Source organism: Psittacula echo, assembly GCF_963264785.1.
Source record: "Psittacula echo genome assembly, chromosome: 1".
Classification (NCBI taxonomy): domain Eukaryota; kingdom Metazoa; phylum Chordata; class Aves; order Psittaciformes; family Psittacidae; genus Psittacula; species Psittacula echo.
The window spans coordinates 114,126,015-114,147,740 of record NC_137735.1 but is presented as its reverse complement, the minus strand read 5'-3'; the positions used below and the strand labels follow the sequence as shown (position 1 = coordinate 114,147,740).

Below are 21,726 nucleotides of genomic sequence, written 5' to 3'. Positions count from 1 at the left end.
TTCACAAACCATAATACCATGAACACTTAAATGTTTCCAAGCATGCTATATTGTTTCAATAATTTTTGAGCATTGAGAGTGTGTTCTATGGCCCAAGGCTCAGGTGTCTCTTCATTCTTCTGTACAATAATATCTCGTAACATATGGGGGTTAAGATACTATGTTGTTGATACAGCATTCTGCATATAAAAATCAATGTTGATTATGGAATTGAATTTCAGAATGCCATATTTTGAATTACTAATATCAAACGGCAGTTAACATTTTAGTGTCCATGAGCAGAGATGTCTGTATCAGGCGTTACATGAAAATGAAGGTATTGAAACCAAGGTGTCACACAGCTCAAATTATTTTGGTTCTTCACACTGTACAGTAACTAAGTCTACAAAATCAATGTGATAGAAATTATTTTCATACCTAGAATACTACAATTTCATATACATATTTATGGTAACCTGATTTTGTATATGTAAAAATTTGGTCAAACTTCAAACAAACCATGAAGGATTGCAACAAGCACCAACAGAACTTATATATAGCCATCATAAAATATTCATGCCATAGCTGATGTCACATACTATGCAATTTAAAAATTAACTTCCTGAATTCTTTTGACTTGTCGTTAAAAAGAAGTGCTTTCAGAAGTGCTGTATTAGTTTAAAAGTTTGTTATTGGTCACGTACTACTCAGTACATTCACATTTGTAATGGAAAATGTGTAGTTTTTTTTAAATAGTGGGTATTGCATGTATCTTTCAACCCCTGTCACTGATTCCTGCCTGCCTTGTGCCAGTGTTAATGTTTGATCCATCACACTTGTTGGAGTTGGAGCAGGGAGCTCCAATGGATAGAAGCAGGAAGAGTGTACTTAGTTGAGTTAGCTGTAGATGTTCGCCTGCTAGTGGCTTAATGAAACAGGTACCAGCTAAAAGGTGTAAACCAATTTTTTTCTGTGTTGGACTTGATTTCTTTTTTTATATAAATAGTGTAATTGTTCCTGTGAGGTTGTAATTAGAATAATGATTATAAAATGTGCAGTACAAGAGCCTAGACTTCCTCTTGGGACTGAAAATTGTGTTTTCATATTTTTTTGTACTCGTTTCTAACCTTTATTATTATTATTTATAACACTATTGTAGGAGTACAAGAATGTTTGTTTCATGATTTTTTTTTTTTTAATTTCCTTTCTTCTTGAATTGATTTATTTCTTTTTAATGGCTTCCAAGATGGAGATGTAATCTAATTTTTAATTTCACATCTACTTTTGTAATTTCAAAGTCACATACAAATTTATTAATTTTCTTCAACTCCATTTGCAGAGATTTGACAGAAGAACTATTTTCTTTGGTTTTATTGTCTACTGCATTTCTGGGACTTCTTTTTACACATGTTCAAACATTAAAAATTCTTAATGTTTTATCATGGTCTTATCAAACTGATTACTGTGACTAAATTACGTTTCATGAATGTCTAGTTTAATATAGATTGTACTTCTTAGGAGCAGATTGCTGAAACAAGGTCTAATTTAATAAAGCACCTCTTGATATATTAAATGCCAAATGAATGCACATCTGCTCAAAATCTTTTAATTGCTCATAGTTGATGTAAATGCTTTCATCTACTTCAATTTAAGCTGATATATGTCCTTTGGATCTGCTGCTTTGTCACTGTGTAGATAATGGTTATAGTTCATGTATTACTGTTAGTAATACATGTTAGTACCTTAACTGTTAAAATATATGTCCTGGAGGTTCTCTACGGTAACATGTGATTATGAATGGGACAAAGTAAGGACAATATGTATATATACATTGAAATACTTATTGCATTTGTGGGATTGTACTGTTTATTCAAAAAATGTGTATGCAATTGCATACAGGCTTGGGTTTTTTGGCTATGTAATATACTGAGTGAATTTTGTTGCTTTTTTCTAGGAAGTGGCTGTTTTTGTCTTTGATAAGAAGCTAATAGACAAGTATCAAAAATTTGAAAAGGATCAGATTATTGATTCTCTAAAACGAGGTGTTCAACAGCTAACCAGACTTCGGCACCCTCGACTACTTACTGTTCAACATCCATTGGAAGAATCCAGGTAAGCTGTAGTAAAGTTGAGGACGGACTTTCTTAATCATTGTTTTGTTATTGGATGTACAATATCTGGAATATTCAGCACATACATCTGTCGTGGTTTAAGCTCAGCCGGCAACCCAGTACCATGCAGCTGCTCGCTCACTGCTGCAACTGCTACTGCTAAACCCAGGACAACATCTGATGAGATTCAAGTTCACTGTGTTTACTTATGTGAGAACAGTATTTACCCCACCCTCAGATTTCACCCACTGTCCCCCAAGCAATAGGATGCATTTCTGGTGTGAATCTGTTGCATGATCTTACAATTGCAGCTGTAAGGCTACACATAACCCTTACAGCATGAAAATCTGGTAGTTCAATTAATATCACTTCTAAAGAACTCCCTGAAACATTGTTTTCTTTCAAAAGGTTGTTTATACATTTGTTCCATTTATGAGATGTATGTAATTAGTGCATGTGTGACTGAAGATTTTTAGTAAACTATGTGTGTTGTGACCACATATATGTTCAGAAGGTCCTCAGATGCCAATCAAGGGAGAGAAAATTCAGTGTACTCTTTGTAGTGCTTATTTGATTTATTTAAAGTTGGTCATTAGGCAATAATGGGTTAATTAATCAAGTGTAGTGATAACAGCACACTAAAATCTAATAAAATGAAACCTGAAAATAAAATAGAAACCTGATCCTCCTGAGGAAGATCATGAAGGTTTTAGATGATTTTTCCAAATAGTTTTTCTAAATTATAGCATACTGAAGATTCATGTACATTGCCTTTCAAAATTGTACATTTTTGACTGTGTCAGCTTGCATTCTTCAAATGTACTGGCTTCTAGGAGCTGGGAATACTGTAGGAATGCTTCTACATCTTTGTGACACCTACTTTGGGAAGGATTTCTTGGATTAAATGACACTTGCATACTCATATATATATTTCCTCCAGTATTAAACACATTTTGCATTAACAAAGGTCCAAAGCTGTCATTTCGCTTGTTTCAGTATGCTCCTCACAAAAGCCTAAGGATCATTAATTAGGTAATTGAAGACAGCTTTGAGTACCCTACAACAGTAAATAAACTATTACGGACTAAATTGCCTAGGGTCACCTCAGTGATAGTGTATGCCAGTGAATTCTGGAGTATACACAAGACTTCTTATTAATTAATCGAGTATCTCAATTGACTCAGCAGCTAGATCTTTAGTTATTTTTCCTCTGAACTCTGCACTACAGAAGAAAAGGCTAAGATTCATACCTTGGAGTGTTAAGAAAGCTTTAGTGTTTTTGTTGTGAAGAAACTGAGCCTTTTCAGTAAAATTAAGAGTGTAGTTATGTCAGAATTCTCGTTTGTGAGATTTTAGTGATGCCCTGTGCTTTGTTGCAGTGGTGGTTCTTTCCATATTCGGTGTGCTCAGTTACTGGTAGAAACACCAGTTGCGCAAAACCTGTCCAGTTGCTTGCTGTACCAGAAACTGATGTAATGGGTTTTGGGGAGGGTTCATAAAAGAAAAATTTGCTTAGAGTATTTGTGTGTGTAACCTTGTGCAAGCATGCTGTAAGATTTCTTTAGAATTGCAGATCTTCCCAGAGTGTTTATTCTTGAAGAAATCCGTCATGGGCTTCTGGCTAGACTGTACCTGGCCTTTTTTTGTGTCTCCAAAGTATCATACAGTTGTGTTGAACTGCTTGCAACTTACCCTTTGTTCTGTCTTCGTGGGGCAAAGTGATGCTTGATGTACCTGCACTGCTGAAGTAGATGCAGCTAGGAAGGCTGTATATTTAGGCCCTAGTGTGTAAAGTGGTAGCTTTTCCACTATTAATAGAATGTTCATAGTCCAAATTATTGGCATTCCATGTAATTATATTTCATATAAATATATATTATACATATCATAATGTATACATTTTTACATGCATTTGTATAGCAAATAACCCTTCATTTATTCTAAATATTTCATATAAATACATTTACTTACAACTGGTCTTGAATTCCAGTAACAGCAGAGATGAGTAATATTATTCTATATTTAATTCTTGTTGGAGAAAAGGATAAAAAAAGCCAAATTATAAATTCACTCATAATGTCATTACTACCCATTAAAAATAGTAGCAGTTTGAGGAGTCCCAGATACTTAATTACTAGGTATTCCATCTGTTGCAGTTTCTCCCAAAGCGTATGCTTTTTTAGCCATTTTAAACTTGTTTTCTTTGTATTATGTTACTCTGAATTCCATTTTGATATTATTAAGGGAACTGATAGACAAAGAAGCTTTACAGTATGGAAGATACCAGCTTCTGCAGTATTCAGTTGCTTTAACTACACTTGCCCTATCCTTCCATTACTCTGACTTTAGTCCTCATTTAATTTGCTTCTAAAGTGAAAAATAAACTGCCATCTTCTTATTCCCTCAAAACAACAGCAATCAGAGCAATTTTGAAGCTCAGCGTTAAAATCAGTGTACTTCATGTGTAGAAGTTTGCTTCATCTGTGCTTTTCAAATACTGTTGATGCAAAAATGCGTAAGCAAGATATGTAGTTTTTCACGAAGAAAACAGTAGATAAAATAATTTAGAAAACAGTCACTTCACATGCAAACTGCAGTGCATACATCAAGGTTATTTGTGTTTGTACTTCTTCTATTCATTTGCAAAGCAAAGGAATATTCAGGTGCTACCTTATGTTTTCTTCATTTTGTTTCTGATCGTTGTCTGACCACAGTAAGTATTGCTTCAGTCAGGGATGTGTCTGTTTTAGGCACAGCTAAAAGCCTGATTTTACAGTTTTAGTAATAGTAAGAATTGTTTAATTTTCCTGGATCAGGACAAGAACAGCATTGTTTTATAAGTCTTTTTATGAAGCATTGTGTGCATTGTTAGTGACATATGTGAATGCTGGAGAATAAAATCACTAATATTTTTTGAATTTTCAAATATTTATATATTTCTCTTTAGTATAAGTCACTTATAAGAATTCAAAACCTGAAATAAAACATGGTTTTAGATAACACCTAAAAAGTATAGTCGGATATTTGTGTAATTCTTTATTCACAGTAAAGAGATATATTACATTTATTTGCAAGAAACATTTCTATGTATATCCTCTACAGGGATTGCTTGGCATTTTGTACAGAACCAGTCTGTGCAAGTTTAGCTAACGTTCTTGGCAGCTGGGACAACCTACCTTCTCCTTTACCATCTGACATTAAAGAATACAAGCTTTATGATGTGGAGACCAAATATGGTTTGCTTCAGGTAGGACACAGATTGTCGTTATAATTTTCTTGCACTTTTGGTATTAATGATTGATTGTTTTATGAAGTTTGTAATCTGCCAAAGTTTTGTCTGCCTATAGTAAATCAAATCAGGAAGTGAGAGATGGTGATGCCCTGATCACTGTAGGTATAAAAGAGGATGAATGCTGGAGGCTCTCTAAGTTGTTACTGGTTTTGCTTATTCCAATATGGAAAATACAAAATCAAGTTAATTTTTATTTTCCATATATGTGGAATATATGTGTATGCTGCTGCTGTCTCTCTCGTATGTAAATCTTTTCTTTACCTTCTGTTGAGGAACAGTAGCTCCTAGGTTTTATTTGTTGAATATGTTGATCAACTTTGAAAAGCATTGTTGTTCTTATGCTGTTATGGTTAATCAGCATTAATAATCCCATCAGCTGATTACCTATCTGTGTTAAATTTCACTCCTGCATAACTTTTAAGACATAGCCTAAAATAATGGTGAAGAATTGTTTCTTAGTTAATTTACCAATTGAACCATGACCACAGGAATAGGATTTTTGTAAATGTCTTGCAGGATATTTGGGGAAATACTTGACCTGAAATAATAATCTTTATTAACAGGTTTCTGAAGGCTTGTCATTTTTGCATAGCAGTGTGAAAATGGTCCATGGAAATATTACTCCTGAAAATATAATTTTGAATAAGAGTGGAGCATGGAAAATTATGGGCTTTGATTTTTGTATCCAGTCAACAAATCCATCTGAGCAGGAGGTAATAGATCTTTACATTTATCATCATTAGATTTCAGATTCAGAGCTTTGTCTGAAACCGGTTTCATGACCTTGCCAGTTCAGTAGTAAATAATTTATTTAATATACATCTCTGTATTTTGTTGGCAGGAAGTTTGAACATATGGCACAGGTCTGGACTGAAGTGCTGCCTTTGGTCATCACAGAAAAAAGAGCCTGAGTTGGCTCAGTGAAGTCAAAATAGTGACGGTTTCAGACAGAGGCTGAAGCCTGTGCCACTTCTGCTCACCTGCATGTTGGATGGTGTGCAAAGCTACCTAGTCTAGTCTCTTGCATCCACTTAATGCCTGGTTGCTACCTCCTAAAATTAATTCCCATCATAATTCATGTTTCTCACTTAACAGCAGTGCTTCCCAGCTCTAATATTCAGACTTAACTGCATCAGCTAATCACTCTAAGCTACAGACACAGATTCTTAACTGTTGTCTTACTCTGTTTCATTTATAATTGAATTTGAGTGCATTAATTTTTTTGTTGCTGCATGAGTTTCTTATTTCAAATCTTCTTTAAAAATCCCTAATGAATGTACTTTCTTTTACTTCTCTTGTAGCCAAAGTTCCCTTGTAAGGAATGGGATCCAAACTTGCCTTCCTTGTGTCTTCCAAATCCCGAATATCTGGCACCAGAATATATTCTGTCTGTGAGCTGTGAGACAGCCAGTGATATGTACTCTCTAGGAGCTGTTATGTATGCAGTATTCAATAAAGGGAAACCAATTTTTGAGGTCAACAAGCAGGATATTTATAAAAGCTTTAGTAGACAGCTGGATCAGGTATTCGTTCTATTTGTGACTGTTATTTGTTGATTTGCATATTTTAAAAGTTATTGGTTCAAAATAGGTTTAAATATTTAGAATACAATACCAGTGCTCCAACATAAAAAATCCAATAATGTATCCTACCGTGCATGCTATCTTTGTAACAAGAAAGAGGAATGCTAGCAAAATATAGGAAATAAAAATATATGTAGAGAAGGTTACATTTACCAATTTTATAAACTACAAGTTTCATTTTTCACCTGATTTCTGTGTAAACCTGTTGAATGCTGGTCTTCTGGAGTAAGTACTTTAGCTGTTGGGAGGGGGTGTGAAACACAAGGCAGTAAATGACCTATGTAGGACTGCTGAAGATGGCTGAGTTTAGAGCGATGTGATTACTTGACATTGCAATTGGTATCCACTTAGCTATCAGCTCTTTCACATTCTTTGTGGACTATGAATATTAATAGAAGACAGTCACTTGGATCTGCTAATGTAATGTATGTTCACATGCAAGTTTCTTTTGCCATAATTTCTTTGGAAGCCTGTTGCCTTGGTTGTATATGCTGTGTTTTAATGTGTGTAGACAACACCTCGAATAATGACATGTATCTGTTTAAAAATACTAGGTTTGTGTTCTCTGCTAACCTGAACACAATGGAAATAGGGGAATGTAACCTGAAGCAGGTAGGCTGTTGGGAGACAGAAAGACCATGAGGGATGAGAAGCAAATGGGTTAGAACAAGAGGGAAAGGAGGCATATCAAAGGTGTGAGTAGAGAAACATCAAGAGGACTAAGTAGAGTACTGTTGTATATTGGAAATAGTTACATGCAGGATTTTCTAACATCATGGTCCATGTGCTTAAATTACTTACACAGCTGAGCCGTTTAAGCTCCAGTACTCTTCAGAATATACCAGAGGAGGTGCGTGAACATGTAAAGCTACTCTTAAATGTAGCTCCAGCAGTCAGACCAGACGCAGATCAAATGACTAAGGTCAGTTCATGGAAAATACAGTAGCCTTAGGAAAGAGGAAAAATAGTGTTTGATTTGTAGAAACAATAGAACAATTTTAAAGTGTTTTCCTGTTAATAATTTGAGTTACAATGTTACATACTTTTAAACTATTTTGGAAGTAATGATGTTAGTTGATGCCAAAAATTGTCCTTATGCTGACCTTTATTAATATGGAAGAAGTGAGTGCTGAGACAGAATTGAGAATAATCATTCAATGCAACGCTGTTTTGTTGGTTTCCAATATTGATTTTTTTTTTTTTTTATACTATGTTTTTATACAATTCAGTCTTTAAAACTGTATTGGAAAGATTTTAAAGCCATAAAATGATAAAGGGCGGTAAATTCAAGGATTAAATTTTGGCTTAATGATTTTTGATATATTCTTAAATATGCAGAGGAATAGCTTAAAATTTATTTGGAGTTACTTGCCATGATAAAGCAAGAATTAATTTCAAGTAGGATAATTGAAATTTTAATTGACAAACTCTTCCTCCACTTTCCTATCTGAAAGTAGAATGTAAAAGCACTGTTCTTCCTTTGTCTTATGCCCTTTTTTCTCATATCTGATAGCCTTTCTGGTTCCTGTTTATAGATTTGCTTAGCTAAACAATTTTCTTCTTTTCCTGTCATATAAAATCAGTGTCTTAGCAGTTGGAAGAAATAGTGAGTGAAGAAGGGAGGGGAACAAGTAGTAGTTCTGCAAACATATATGCTGAAAGATGGGAAATGAGGAAATTGGCAAATACTATGCAGGTATCAACTCACTTGTCTGAAGGACTACAATTAATAAATCTGTAAATGGTTGTATTGAGCAGTATGGTTTTATGAAGATGTTGAATCTTTTTTACCATGTTGTGCTTCAGGCTGAAGTGTAGGGTAAAGGTACTGGAACTTAGTTCCAAAAGCAGTTTGTTATGGCTAGCATGAGATGAATGAAAATGGAGCTTGACACGGGCAAGTTTACCTACTATTTTGTGTTAACCTGCATAGAATTCCACAATCACATATGTTTTGGTGTGTGATATAGAAAACAGAATTTAAGTTCATAGTACAGACTACCTTGAATTCTCTGCTGACAGATTCTTTTAATCTGTATTGCCCTACTCCAGTCTGCTTGTCTGATTGTCTTTTTTCTTTATTACTCTTACTGGCTTCTCTTTCTGCTTTACAGCAGAGCTTCTTTAAATGTTTTTATATCTTTTCTTTTTGCACAAATTTTTCAATGGAAAATAAAATGTCTAAATAGTCTGAGAGACCATGCTTTGTCTTTAACTATTGTGAGCCCATGAAGTTTGATACATCCCTCCCTAAAGCAGAGCTAGCATGAAGAAAGAATTTTACCCATGCAGTATTGTTACACAATACTTAACAAGGCCTGTGCCGTCTTTGCTGAAGTAATGCAAAAAGGGGAGATTGTCTATGAAATTATAGTGGACAGGATTTACAAGTGGGTCTGAACATCGGAGAGAAATTTCTATAATTAACATTTATTGCATATAAATGCTTGTTGATACATTCTATTTTCCAGGGGTGGTAGCTAGATCTGAGTGACCTAGTAGGTAATTTTAATCAAGGTTTTTACTTCTCTTTTTTTTTTTTTTTTTTAATTTTTTTTAAACCGAACACTATTTCATGGACAAAAAGTTAAATTAGAGACACATAATGTGCATGGGTTTCTCTAAAATCCTAGGAAAATTCCATCTTAATAATCAGCCTTTATCTCTGAATATTATACTACATAGTATGAAAAATGTCTTTCTAATTGTTGCAGGCACATCATCGTAAAGTTTTACTGTAGTGCATTGAAAAGATAAGTAGATTATTATATTTTGGAATCTTTGTTACAGTGTCAATGTTGTCTCCCTTCAGATCACAAGCTTTTTGATCTTATTTTTAGATACCATTCTTTGATGATGTAGGAGCAATGACGCTTCAGTATTTTGATTCATTATTTCAAAGGGATAACCTTCAGAAATCGCAGTTTTTTAAAGGGCTACCAAAGGTTCTGCCAAAACTACCTAAGGTATGTCTGTATGATGTCTTGAAATAGTGAGTTTAAAACCATGTGAACATCTGTTAACATATCAGATCTTGGAATTTGGACTTTATGTAGCATCCTACCTAAAAGACTGCCATGAGACTGTCAGAATAGAGTAGTAGGAAAAAAGGGGAGATCAGCAAATCATTGGTATGGAAATACTCCTCGCCTATCACTAATTCTTTAAGTGGAAAGTGGCAAGTTGTGCTGTCAGTATGTATAAGGAACCATATCCTATTGTAGTTCATCCCACTTTGGGAGTTGTCTTCACTTCCAAGGCTTTCCCTTTGCTTCCAGATGCTGTCATAGCTCTTTGAAGTCCTTTTGCCACCTTTTCTCCCAGTAAGGTTGCTTCAAGTTTTTTCATAGCAAGGCAGTGTTTCAATGCTGAATGATGCAAAACTTCCTTCCCTCAACAGACTAAGTGCTTTCTTCTGCCAGCAGTGCCCAGAAACCTCAAAGGCAAATGTCTGTCATTACAGATTTCTCCTGTGTAGTGTTAAGACGCTATGTCTAGACTGACTCCTTTTCCTTTTGTGTTACTTAATTAATGGAAGTCATAATGCATATGTGGTAGAAAATGTAGCTGGATACGTATGTAGTTTAATACATAATAGTTTAGCTTCTCAACCATTGCATTAAATTTCTTTATTTTTAATTCTATTTTTAACTACACAGTGCTAAATTCAGATTTCATGTTTCATACTCTGTTCTTTTCACTTTGTTAATTTTTTCCTTTGATCAAAAATCATTGATGCTCTGAAGTTGAAAATAGATGGGATGTATTTCACCTAACTTAAGACAGCCACTGACTGACCTAATAATCTTTTTTATTTTCCTCTGTCTGAAAAAGTATATTTTATGAGGAAATGAACTGTGCCCTTGAATTGTATATTTCTCTTTAAGGACTTTAAAAGCATATAAGGATGTCTGCAGTAGACATCTGCAGTGTAAATACATATTTCATCAGCAGAATCCCATTTAGGGAATGTATCTGGAGTTTTACAGGGAAGTAGTAGGGTTATCTGTTTTTTTGATGAGTAATGGGATATTGAAGAACTGATTATTTTTTTTTTTTTTTTGGTGAGGTGATAAGGTCTTTTTTTAAGGTCTTTTTAAAGAAATTGGGTAGAATAAGGTTTTCATAGTTCACATATATGGCTGAAAATCCTATTTTCTGTACAGTTAATTGCTTTTTGTTGACCTTCACAGTTATAATCTTCAGTTTTGTTTTGAGTGCAAACAGGGAAAATTAAGCAAAGTAACATAACGTAAATTAGCTAGACTGTACTGTGAAAATAAGAGTTCAGAATTGAGGATTGTCTGCTTTTTTGTTAGAATCAGATTAATACAAAAGCTGTTGAGCTGGCACAGTAGTAACTTACTGCAGTGCAGTACAATGTGATGCATGCTTCGTTTTTTTTCTTTTAGCGTGTCATAATTCAGCGAATTTTGCCCTGCTTGACTTCTGAATTTGTGAATCCTGATATGGTACCTTTTGTCTTGCCTAATGTTCTCCTAATTGCTGAGGAATGCACCAAAGAAGAATATGTCAGGCTCATTCTGCCTGATCTTGGTCCTGTTTTTAAGCAGCAAGAACCAATCCAGGTATGTTAATATTGTTCAGATTACAGCTTTTCTCTTTGTCATTTTTTTTCCCTGAAAAATGACTAATTGTTCTATTTCCCTTTTCCAGCTTCACACAGATTTCCCAGCCTGCTCTGTAGTTGTCGAGTCAGTCAGTCTTTATTTGTAGATTTTTTTTTTTTCCAGGAAATTCACAAAGTCTCTGCCTCTGCTTCTTCATATGGGTTTTCTGAGGGTATATCTGTATTTGTAGATGAGATTAGCGAAAAAGGAAGAATCTAATTTACCAATCAATTCTTATTTCTGGTTGGTTGTAGGAGGTATATTTGTAAGCATTTTATAACTTACCTAGCTGATCCGAACAGGGTTGTACAGTACAATATTTGCACATATTCTAACAGTAGCTGAACTCATGAGTTGTTTGGGTTTGTTTTTTTTTTTATACCTTGTATCCACATTGCTAACACTGGGTGGAGTGGATAAGGTGCAACTTTGACACTTTGACACTCTCTTAAGAGCACTGTTTGTTGATAATAAACATTGTGCCTCCACAGATAAAAGGCAGCTGTGCATTCCTTCTAACTCACCTTGTTTTACTGTTGGATGCTATTAATTCACTGCAGAGCACTAAACGAGCAAAATAAATGTAGGAATGAACGAGTTGACCTTTTGTTTCTGGGTTTCAGAAAACCAGATCAGAGAACTCTCATTGTACTGGGGAGGAGGGAAAGGAGAGAACTGTGTAACTGGGAATACCTCAGAAAATTAGAGCTACTTAGTGCTGTGTACTTTGGTACAATGAGGCTTCATGTTAGCTTTGCTGTTGTATTGAAAAATGAAACATTTAACTATTCAAAAGCCAGTGAACATCCCATTTGTGCTGTTTCATCCTAAAAGGTAACATTCTGTTTTGCTACCTTTAACATCAGATTTGTGAGATGATGCTCACTGCAAAATGTTTTTCTCAAAAGTTTTGCATTTGGAGCATAATGGGCACAAGAACTGGTTTGTTTCTTGGGAAATGAGGGAACCAAAATACAGATTTGAGGTCAGCTCATAAGGAGCAAGCTTTGTGATGTTTTTCTGTAGCTTTCTAGATACTATATATTAAATCCTTTTGTTGACATTTTTAATGCAGACTAAGTACTGGATAACTTATTTCACTGTTACTCTATGGTCCTTTCAGTAAGGCAAAATTTAAGTAATCTAGGACAGGTTTTGAAAGTTAATATACTAGTAAAAAAAAGTGTAAGGGTTCAGAACCTTTGGTGATGGAACACTGGAACAGGCTGCCCAGGGGGGTTGTGGAGTCTCCTTCACTGGAGACATTCAAAACCCGCCTGGACACATTCCTATGTAACCTCATCTAGGTGTTCCTGCTCCAGCAGGGGGATTGGACTAGATGATCTTTTGAGGTCCCTTCCAATCTCTAACATACTGTGATACTGTGAATGCCAGAGGACACAATTCCAGGTCTGACTGTGCAAGGCAAAAATATTCTGTTCCTGTGTGTTTGTAACTCGTGGAGAGGGATAGACAGAGAAGGTGCCAGTGTTTATTCCAAACACTCTCTCAAGATGTTCTAGATTTGTATGAGGGGCTGGCTTTCATAGGATACTTACGAAGTGAACGTATCATAGGGAAGCTACTGTAATTCAGTTTGAACAAATTGTTATCCAGTGTTCACAATGACTTTGTATGGGGGAATTTATAATGTGAAAATGGAATATTTAGTTAAACTGCTCCTTCATATCATATTCTTGCAGACTAACAGGTGTGCTGTAAATTAACATCCTAGCTTACTCTGGCATACCTTCCCAGTGTAGACAAACCCTTGATTTATAGCTAAGGAAATCCGTAGACAGTTTGCATATGCTTTGCTGCAAATTTATATTCTAATTCAGTACACCAAAGTGTACATTGACAAGTACTGGGCTTGGTATTAATGAATGAAGTAAATCTTTAGCATTATTGTTCAGAGTGCAACTGCTGCTGCTTGCTTATTAGATGGTGTGTGTGAATCTGTGACTGTAACATCTTACTTTTTAACTATTTAAGTAAAAACTATCAAATACTACCCTAGACAGCTAAAAATGAAAGAGGCTCGATGGAACAGCATGAATGCATTCCAATTGAAGACAAGTAGAGTAAGAAGTCAAAAATGATTCAGCCTTGTTATCTGAGTTGAAAAGCATTGACTGCCAGTGAAAAACAGCTGGGCTGCTTCTATGTAATCTAAATTACCGTATTACTACAATGTTTAACATAAAACCAGTCTGTTTTATGTTCAAACATCTGGTTCATATTTCAAAGGAGCTTTTCTTATTGTTAAATAATGGGTTTCATTCATGTCCTTTTCAGATTTGCAAAAACAATTAAATGCAAACACTGATTGCTACATGTTTTTAGTCTTCAAAATAGAAATCTTTTCCTCCTATGAAATACATGGCTTTTTATTATTCCTGTGATAGAATTCACTGCAGTTTATCCATCTAGTCTAACCTGTTTTCTGAAATCAGTCTAGATTATCAATGGATAGTCAATGTCACCTATAGCAAGTTATCTCACCTATCTGAGATGAGACACGAATCTTATGAGTTATGTAGCTCTCTGCATTGGAGAGTGAGCCTGGATAAGTAACTAACTTTCAGATGGCTGAGCCTAAGCAAGGTGAATCCCAGTATGTAAAAGTGCTATCCTAGTTTTGATTTTTAGGTTAATGTGATGTGATGGGGGGAGAGAGGGGATTTTATGATACACAATTTCCATGTGAAATAGAATAAAGGTAGTTTGTGTCCATATAGTAGCTGTAATATTCTTTTCATTGTGTCCCTATTTTGATTCTAGATACAGAGGGAATAGAGCTTTTATATGTGGAGTTGTGATCAAATGCTTTGAGGACAGCATTTGAGCCATATTTTTTTGAAAGTTTGGCTTTTTCAACAACAGTGTGTGTATAAAGATATTCTATGGGTGGATTTTAAAAGACCATGTTGTAAATAGAAGCAAGAAATCCTCCCTTAGGTTTATGATTTCTTACTTCAGAAGGATTAGTCTAGAACATGCATGAGTTTTTTTTATTTGTATTTGCTGTTTTTAAAGTACAATAATATGTCAAAGTTCTTTTTGTCTTCCATGCCTTCAGGCAAGCAACATGGTAAGTGATCACATTTACTGAGTTACGAGAAAACTTTTGAAGTGCTTTTGATATGATAATCACACTTTAAATTGTAAGTACATGTTTCTGGACTTAAAATTTCTGGATTCTAAATTGTGTTCTTTCTATAGATCTTGTTGATTTTTCTGCAAAAAATGGACTTGCTTCTAACCAAAACTCCACCAGATGAAATAAAGAACAGTGTCCTACCAATGGTTTATAGAGCCTTAGAAGCACCTTCAATTCAGATCCAGGTATAGTAATTGCAGCCTTTATTTTAAAATAATTTTTTTTCTATTTTCTTTAAGCTGCTGTGTCTACTTTTTGTATACGTGTTTGTTTACTTGAAAAAAAGAAAAAATAAAGCTGTGTAATATTTTCCTGAATATTGACAGAAAATTTGTTTTCTTAAAATAAAATATAGTTCCCTTATTTTCCAGGGAATGACCACATGACTCTTGTTCTAATCCTCTTATCTTACTAGCTACCATAGCAAAAAGTAGGATGCGCATTTAAACTACATTTCTGATGCAGCAGAAACTATGCAGGCATGCATGCTCTTACCAGTCAAGAGGTGGCTCATTCTGAGGTTCTACTGGTAAGAGCATGTGTGCTGACAGTTACCTTGGAAGATTTGCTGTAAAATCATATTAATATACCTCCTGAAAAAAAATTATGTATCTATATTTTAATGTTTGTTTATGCTTTCTAACTCTTTATAAGGTTCTTTTTTAAAAAAAAGTCATTCTTATACTGGAATTAACTTCCAGCTACCCAGAGGCATTGAGGAGTCGGAGGGGGAGATAAACAAACAAAATATTCCTTCAAGAAGGATTTGGATCATCAAATGTGACTTTGACCTTTGCAAAGCCTTTGCAATGTTACGGAGAAAGGGTTTTGTTTCTAAGTATCTGGCGTTAGGGTTTTTTTCTGCATCAGTAGTTTTGATTACTCGGTCATATACTTAATATTGCTGTCTCTTATTTTTTGAGATTGGGCTGAAATCAGTTCTGTTTGGTTTTTTTCTCTGTTGCTTAAGTATGTTCGATCTTGATATGCTATTTTATCCTTTGGTCATTGTGCTGCTACACTGCTGTTGGTAGTCTCTCATTCAGACTTGCTTAACTTACGTAGGAGAATGTTGTAGTGTGATGTAAAAGTTGGGTTTTTATGGAAAGGTGTTACATGAAAATCCAAGATATTCCTGCTATCCAAATATTTTATTATAAACTTATCCTCTTTTTGAAATCTGTTTTCCATTTTTGTTCTATTTACACATCATGATGCTTTATTATGCTAGCTATTTTTAAATCAGTGATAGATTAAGGTCAGCTTATCTGAACATGGTATTTCCTTAAATATTTGTTTAAAGCTTAAGGAGATATTTTAAACTAATTTTGATCTTGAGTAATATTAGTACTAGTTTTATAATAAATATGCATGTTTCTTTTTAAACTTACAAGGTTTGGGTTTTTTTTGTAGGAGCTTTGTCTAAACATAATTCCCACATTTGCCAATTTAATAGATTACCCATCAATGAAAAATTCATTAATTCCAAGAATTAAAAATGCCTGTTTGCAAACTTCTTCTCTTGCTGTAAGTATCCTAATAATTTTCTCTCAGTCCTCAGATAATGTTACCTTTAATTACTTTGACTTTTTAGCTGTTGAGTCTTTCAAGAAAAGCCTATTAGTGTGCTCTGATTTCTTTTTGAGATTTCTCTTTAATTTTTACAGATACAAAAGCACCACTTGCTTTTTTACTCTAACAATTTTTTTAAAGTGCTTAACAACTTACTGTGTTAACAATACTGTAAAAATGTTGGTGTCTTCCACAATAATATATGTTAACAGTGTTTTTCTTGCAGAAAAAACAAGATGTTGTGAGCAGCATGTAACTTATATATTGTCCTTTCATGACGCAAAAAGGATCTTTTTAACTTGTGTTGGATTTTTGGATATGAAGGTTGTAGTTTCAGTAGCTCTTGTTTTCTTCTGAGTTTTGTAAGGTTGAGTTTTCTTCTTAGGCAAAAATACAGTAATTATTTCATTCTTGTCATACTTCACAGGTCCGTGTAAACTCACTAGTGTGCTTAGGTAAGATTTTGGAGTACTTGGACAAATGGTTTGTGCTTGATGATATTATACCGTTTCTACAGCAAATTCCATCCAAGGAACCAGCAGTGCTAATGGGAATTTTGGGTAATTAATACTTTCAACTTTCTCCTCTTTTGTGCTTTGATGTTGAAAATCTGAAAGCTTTCTGAATTATCATTGGTAATGTTTACATAGTGTATTGCTAAAATGATTATTAAAAACTTACAGTTTGTGGTTCTTTTAAGTATGCCTCCCCGTTAAGTTGCTTATGTACTGCTGGCACTTCTGAACACTAGTACGTACATTTGTAGTCTTCAAGGCACGATGCAGTTCTGAGTACTCATTACAGTTCTTGGGCTGTGACACTGTCATGGACTGTATGGTTCACACAGTCAGAGGGGCTGCTGAGTATATGATCCATCTTCTTTCAGATGCTGAGCACCTTGCTGGAGCTTTTAAGGTGTTATTGTTGCCTTCTCTTGTCACTCCTGCATGTCAGATGCTATAAATGGTTGTCTACAAATCTACTGCTCTTTACTGCAGATTTAGTTAGACTCATTTTGTTGGACATTAAGCAAACATGGATGCCTTTGTACTGAAAGAGAGCATAGTCTGGGTGAGGTTTCACAAAAGAGCAAACAGAGCAAGAACGGCTTGTTATATGGAAAAGAAGTCCTCACTCCCAGTGTGCTTTCCTAGTGCCACTCAGGTGCTTGTCTAATTAGGGATGTGTGATTTTTAATGTCTTGAATGGGCTCAAGGAGACCAGATGACCAGAGCCACTGCCATGATAGAACTAGGACTGTGTGGCCAAGTCTGAAAACCAGTAACGATTTGTCTTTTTGACCACAAAGTAGGAGACAGAATACCATTTGTAACAGTTTAGCTGTACCAGCAACTCATTAAATGGTGTAATAATGTGTGATGGCAGCATTATTTTGTTTGGCTCAAAAGCACAAGAAGGCATCTCTCCATACTGACTTAAAGCTGCCTGTCTTCCTCAATACTTGCAGCTTTGACTTGTATTTGCTGCCTGAGAATCGGGGACAGTGTGCCTTTTACTTTAGTTGTATTACTCCTGAATTCTACTTGGATACAGTGGATAAGTGAACCCTGGTTTGGAAATGATGGGCTGTAACCAATTTTACATACTCAGGCTCTCCTTTTTTTCTGGAATCATACCTTCCATCTTGTATGTGGTATCTTCTTTGGCCAGCTGACAGCTTTGTTCTAACACTAACCATAGAAAGTGAAGAAAGCTGCTTCTTTTATCATTGTATGGTCAGTGTTTGCCACCAGAGGTGGACTATTTAAGCAGAGGAATCTTGTCAGAAATGCTATAGAACTTGTAGGCTTAATACTGGATCACTCGTGCCTGTCAGTGTTCTTTTTTCAGTGATTTTAGAACAGATAAAGACGATGCATCATTTCTGATTCTGTGTGTAACACAGCCCCAAACTTCTAGGTAGGAGTCTTTGTAAAATGCAGTCAGAGAACAGTGTTAAAATTAAAATCAGCCATTTCACTGTGCCAGGAGAGAACACATCCTTAGTTAACGCAGCTGATTTCTCAGTGGCAGTTTGTTGGTTTGTGGTCACTCAGTTGACCGTAATCTGTTCAAAGATGCATATTCTTGGATAATTGACTGGAACAATGCATTGACTTGTATCAGTTTTCATAGCTGGAAAGTATTACTTTGGATCTTCTCTTGTTCTGAACCTAACCTAAAGCCTCTTGCTATAACATATTTCTGTTATGGATGAGTACTTAGCTTTCTTTTTTATGCTCTTCAACATGTTTGTCCCTGCTTGCACACAGAGCCAATGTACATTCAGATATCAATACATATTCAAGTGTGTTACTTGGAGTTTGCTCACATTGTTTACTAAACTTAGCAAATTTTTTGCTGTTTTGATGTTGTTTGTCAGGTATTTACAAGTGTACATTTACTCATAAGAAGTTGGGAATTACAAAAGAACAGCTTGCAGGAAAAGTATTGCCCCATCTGATTCCTCTTAGTATTGAGAACAATCTTAATCTCAATCAGGTAGGAACATGATGGTTTGTATGCATTTACTTGATAATTGGCAGAGAATAATTTCAAACTGTTGTCAGAGAAAAATCCATAAATCTATACATTATGGTACGCCCGCCTGTTGTAAAAACAAACATGCAAACAAAACCTTCCACTACTACTGTATTTGCATGTTTAAAGCTTGTTATTTTTCAGTGGATTTAACTGATCTGGTATAAAATTGCAAAAATGAATACTGTCACCTTCCAAATATCCTGCAAAAGCAGTTATCTGCTAATGTAAAGACAATTCAAATTAAAAGCTAAAGTGCAATCTTAATGTTCCTTCCCTTTTATTTGTAAATGTTGCAGGTAATGTGGGATTGCAGTCATGTTGCTTTGAAATAATAGGAAATGGAATACCTAATAGGATTTTTTTTTTTTTTTTTTTTAATGAATCTGGTAATACTCATCTGTGGTTTTTGTCTGCATTGCCCCTTTTTTCCTTTAGTGTCATGTATTTTTCACTGTTCCAGTATACACTCTGCTTGTAGTTGGGTATCTAATGCCAAGATAGTGAAGGTGGATTATAAATTATTTTGACATCTGCATTTTATCTAACATTGTGTATTGTAAGTTTTATGAGGTGTTGCCTTTTAAGTTATATGTGTCTGAATTCCATCACTGCAAAATCCAAACTTCATGTATTATTTCTTTTCCAGTTCAATTCTTTTATTTGTGTTATAAAAGATATGCTTAATAGATTGGAGACAGAGCATAAAACAAAACTTGAGCAACTTCATGTCATGCAAGAGCAACAAAAGTAAGTGTTAGTCTATGTTTGCTTTAGAGAAGGAACAAGTGAGCAGCGATAAATCTCAGTTAATTTTTTAATTTTTTTTTTTTTTTTTTTTTTAGCAAATGTGAGAAAACTTTAGCCAAAGCAGTATAAAAATATAGGTAATTCTTAGTTCAGTACTTGAGAACTACCTCAAATAAGCACAGTTGTCAGAAGGTTTATTAGTCCTAGAATAATAATAGTGTGATATTAGCAGTTTATATTATAAAGTCCTTCAATTTTATTCTGTTTAGTCACAGTTTATTATGTTAAGGCAATAATTTTTCATTCATTAAATGGATTAAAAGTGTACTGAACTCCACTAGTACAGTTTATGTCTTGATTCTGTATGCTAAGTTGCTTTTCTGTAGCTGCTGAGAAAACTGTATTGGAGAAACATAAACATTGTAGCCTACCAGAAGGCTGTGATATTTGAAGATATTTAGAGCTCTTTTATGGAGTCAGATATGAGGTGAGATTTCTGAGACAAATTAACTTGGACTACCTGAAGTCTGTGTCACCCTGTTCAAAAGGAGGAACTAAAACTATGTGAAACGATCAGTGGGAAACCTTTACAATGTAGAATACTTTCCAGTTTCCTGCAGGCAATCTATAAAAATGGCAGTGCTCTCATAATGTAATTTATTCATATTGATTAAATGCGGAAGAATAGTCTGCATTGCTGAATTAGTGTTGTGGATGTGACTGCAAAATCATCTTTTCTTAATATGTATACTCTGCCCTATGTAGATCCTTGGATATAGCTAACCAAATGAGTGTGTCTGAAGAGGCAAGACCCAATACTACAAGTAATCAGGTAAGCAACAATATGTTATAGCATTACTTACATATAGCAATTCAGAATTGAAAATTACTTAGTCAATATTTATGTTTCCTTAAATTACAGCATTTCAAATAACTAAGTTTTGTTTCTTTGAACTTAAACAGATTGACAAGGTATTTAATACTAGTGGAACTGACCTTCTAACTGGTGGGTCTGATAGTAAAGAGAATGAGATGTCATCAAAACAGAAAAAGGTGCGTTTCACTTTGGTTTGGGATTCTGTTACATCCGTCTGTCTAATACAAGGCTCATAGGGTTGCATAAAGAGAGTGTGTGTAAATATTTACCATATTAAAAGCTTTAAAAGAAAAACTAACTGCTTTTGTGTAGCACAGCACTGTACATAGTCACATGTAAAGATCCACTGAATGGACATGTGTTCAAATGTTCAAAATGTTCAAATTATATTCTTGAATTTCTCTGAAAACGTTTCCTTGAAAATAGCTTTGTAAAAAGTAGGCAGCAATTAGGATGATAAATTTTTGATCATTTTCTTTCTCCTTTTCATGCTATTAATTATGGAAGTGGCTCCCCAGAATCTATACATTTTATTGTTTCTGTCTCTAGTTGTCTGAACTCTTTAACTAACTTTAGACTATGGGGGAATTATTTTATGATTCTATCTTTCATCATTAACAAAAATAGAGTCCAAATCCCGAAAAGCCTCTTAAACAATCTTAAAATAAAATTCCCTTTCCAACTCCACGGTAGGTTGCAGTTCTATGTAAGTGCCAGCTGGTAACCTTATAAACCCAAAAAACAGTGAAGAATACTTTTTTCATATGTCCAACATTAAGAAGACAAAGCTAAAATGGTTTTGTTGTGATACCTTCTTATTTGATATCTGTCCAATTCTGCCAATTTCTCATTATGCTACTTTTAATAGTGTATTCATTTGCTTTAACTAATTTTTAGCTGAATGGTAAATGTTATACTAGATTTTGTGCTTAGCACTTTTCTCTTTTGTATTAATAGTATGTATTGTTCCACCACATGTTATTGAGATGACAGTGCTATTTATGAAATAAATATCTATGTAAGACTAATCATTCTGTGCAACTTAGTGTCAGTACTTTCCCTTTTAAAGGCATCACTTACACTGGAAGAGAAGCAAAAGCTAGCTAAAGAACAAGAACAGGCACAAAAGCTGAAAAACCAGCAACCTCTTAAGCCACAAACAACTGCAATAACACCTCCAGTGAAGCAGGTGAGAAAGAACAAACTACTGCACTGTTTCCATTGGAG

The 21,726-nt window shown here is 34.7% G+C and overlaps 1 protein-coding gene across 3 annotated transcripts in view; it reads left to right on the top strand.

The window, feature by feature from the left end:
* SCYL2 (SCY1 like pseudokinase 2) overlaps nucleotides 1-21,726 on the top strand; it is a 36,797-nt gene that overhangs the window by 8,578 nt on the left and 6,493 nt on the right. For all 3 annotated transcript variants that reach the window (XM_080625497.1, XM_080625498.1, XM_080625496.1), the window contains 15 exons: nucleotides 1,934-2,091; nucleotides 5,193-5,337; nucleotides 5,946-6,095; nucleotides 6,684-6,905; nucleotides 7,771-7,887; nucleotides 9,806-9,931; nucleotides 11,378-11,554; nucleotides 14,822-14,944; nucleotides 16,173-16,286; nucleotides 16,759-16,891; nucleotides 18,715-18,833; nucleotides 19,522-19,622; nucleotides 20,388-20,454; nucleotides 20,586-20,675; nucleotides 21,569-21,688. In XM_080625497.1, coding sequence (XP_080481623.1) covers nucleotides 1,934-2,091; nucleotides 5,193-5,337; nucleotides 5,946-6,095; nucleotides 6,684-6,905; nucleotides 7,771-7,887; nucleotides 9,806-9,931; nucleotides 11,378-11,554; nucleotides 14,822-14,944; nucleotides 16,173-16,286; nucleotides 16,759-16,891; nucleotides 18,715-18,833; nucleotides 19,522-19,622; nucleotides 20,388-20,454; nucleotides 20,586-20,675; nucleotides 21,569-21,688 — 1,962 coding nt within the window. The remainder of the gene's footprint in view (nucleotides 1-1,933; nucleotides 2,092-5,192; nucleotides 5,338-5,945; nucleotides 6,096-6,683; nucleotides 6,906-7,770; nucleotides 7,888-9,805; nucleotides 9,932-11,377; nucleotides 11,555-14,821; nucleotides 14,945-16,172; nucleotides 16,287-16,758; nucleotides 16,892-18,714; nucleotides 18,834-19,521; nucleotides 19,623-20,387; nucleotides 20,455-20,585; nucleotides 20,676-21,568; nucleotides 21,689-21,726) is intronic.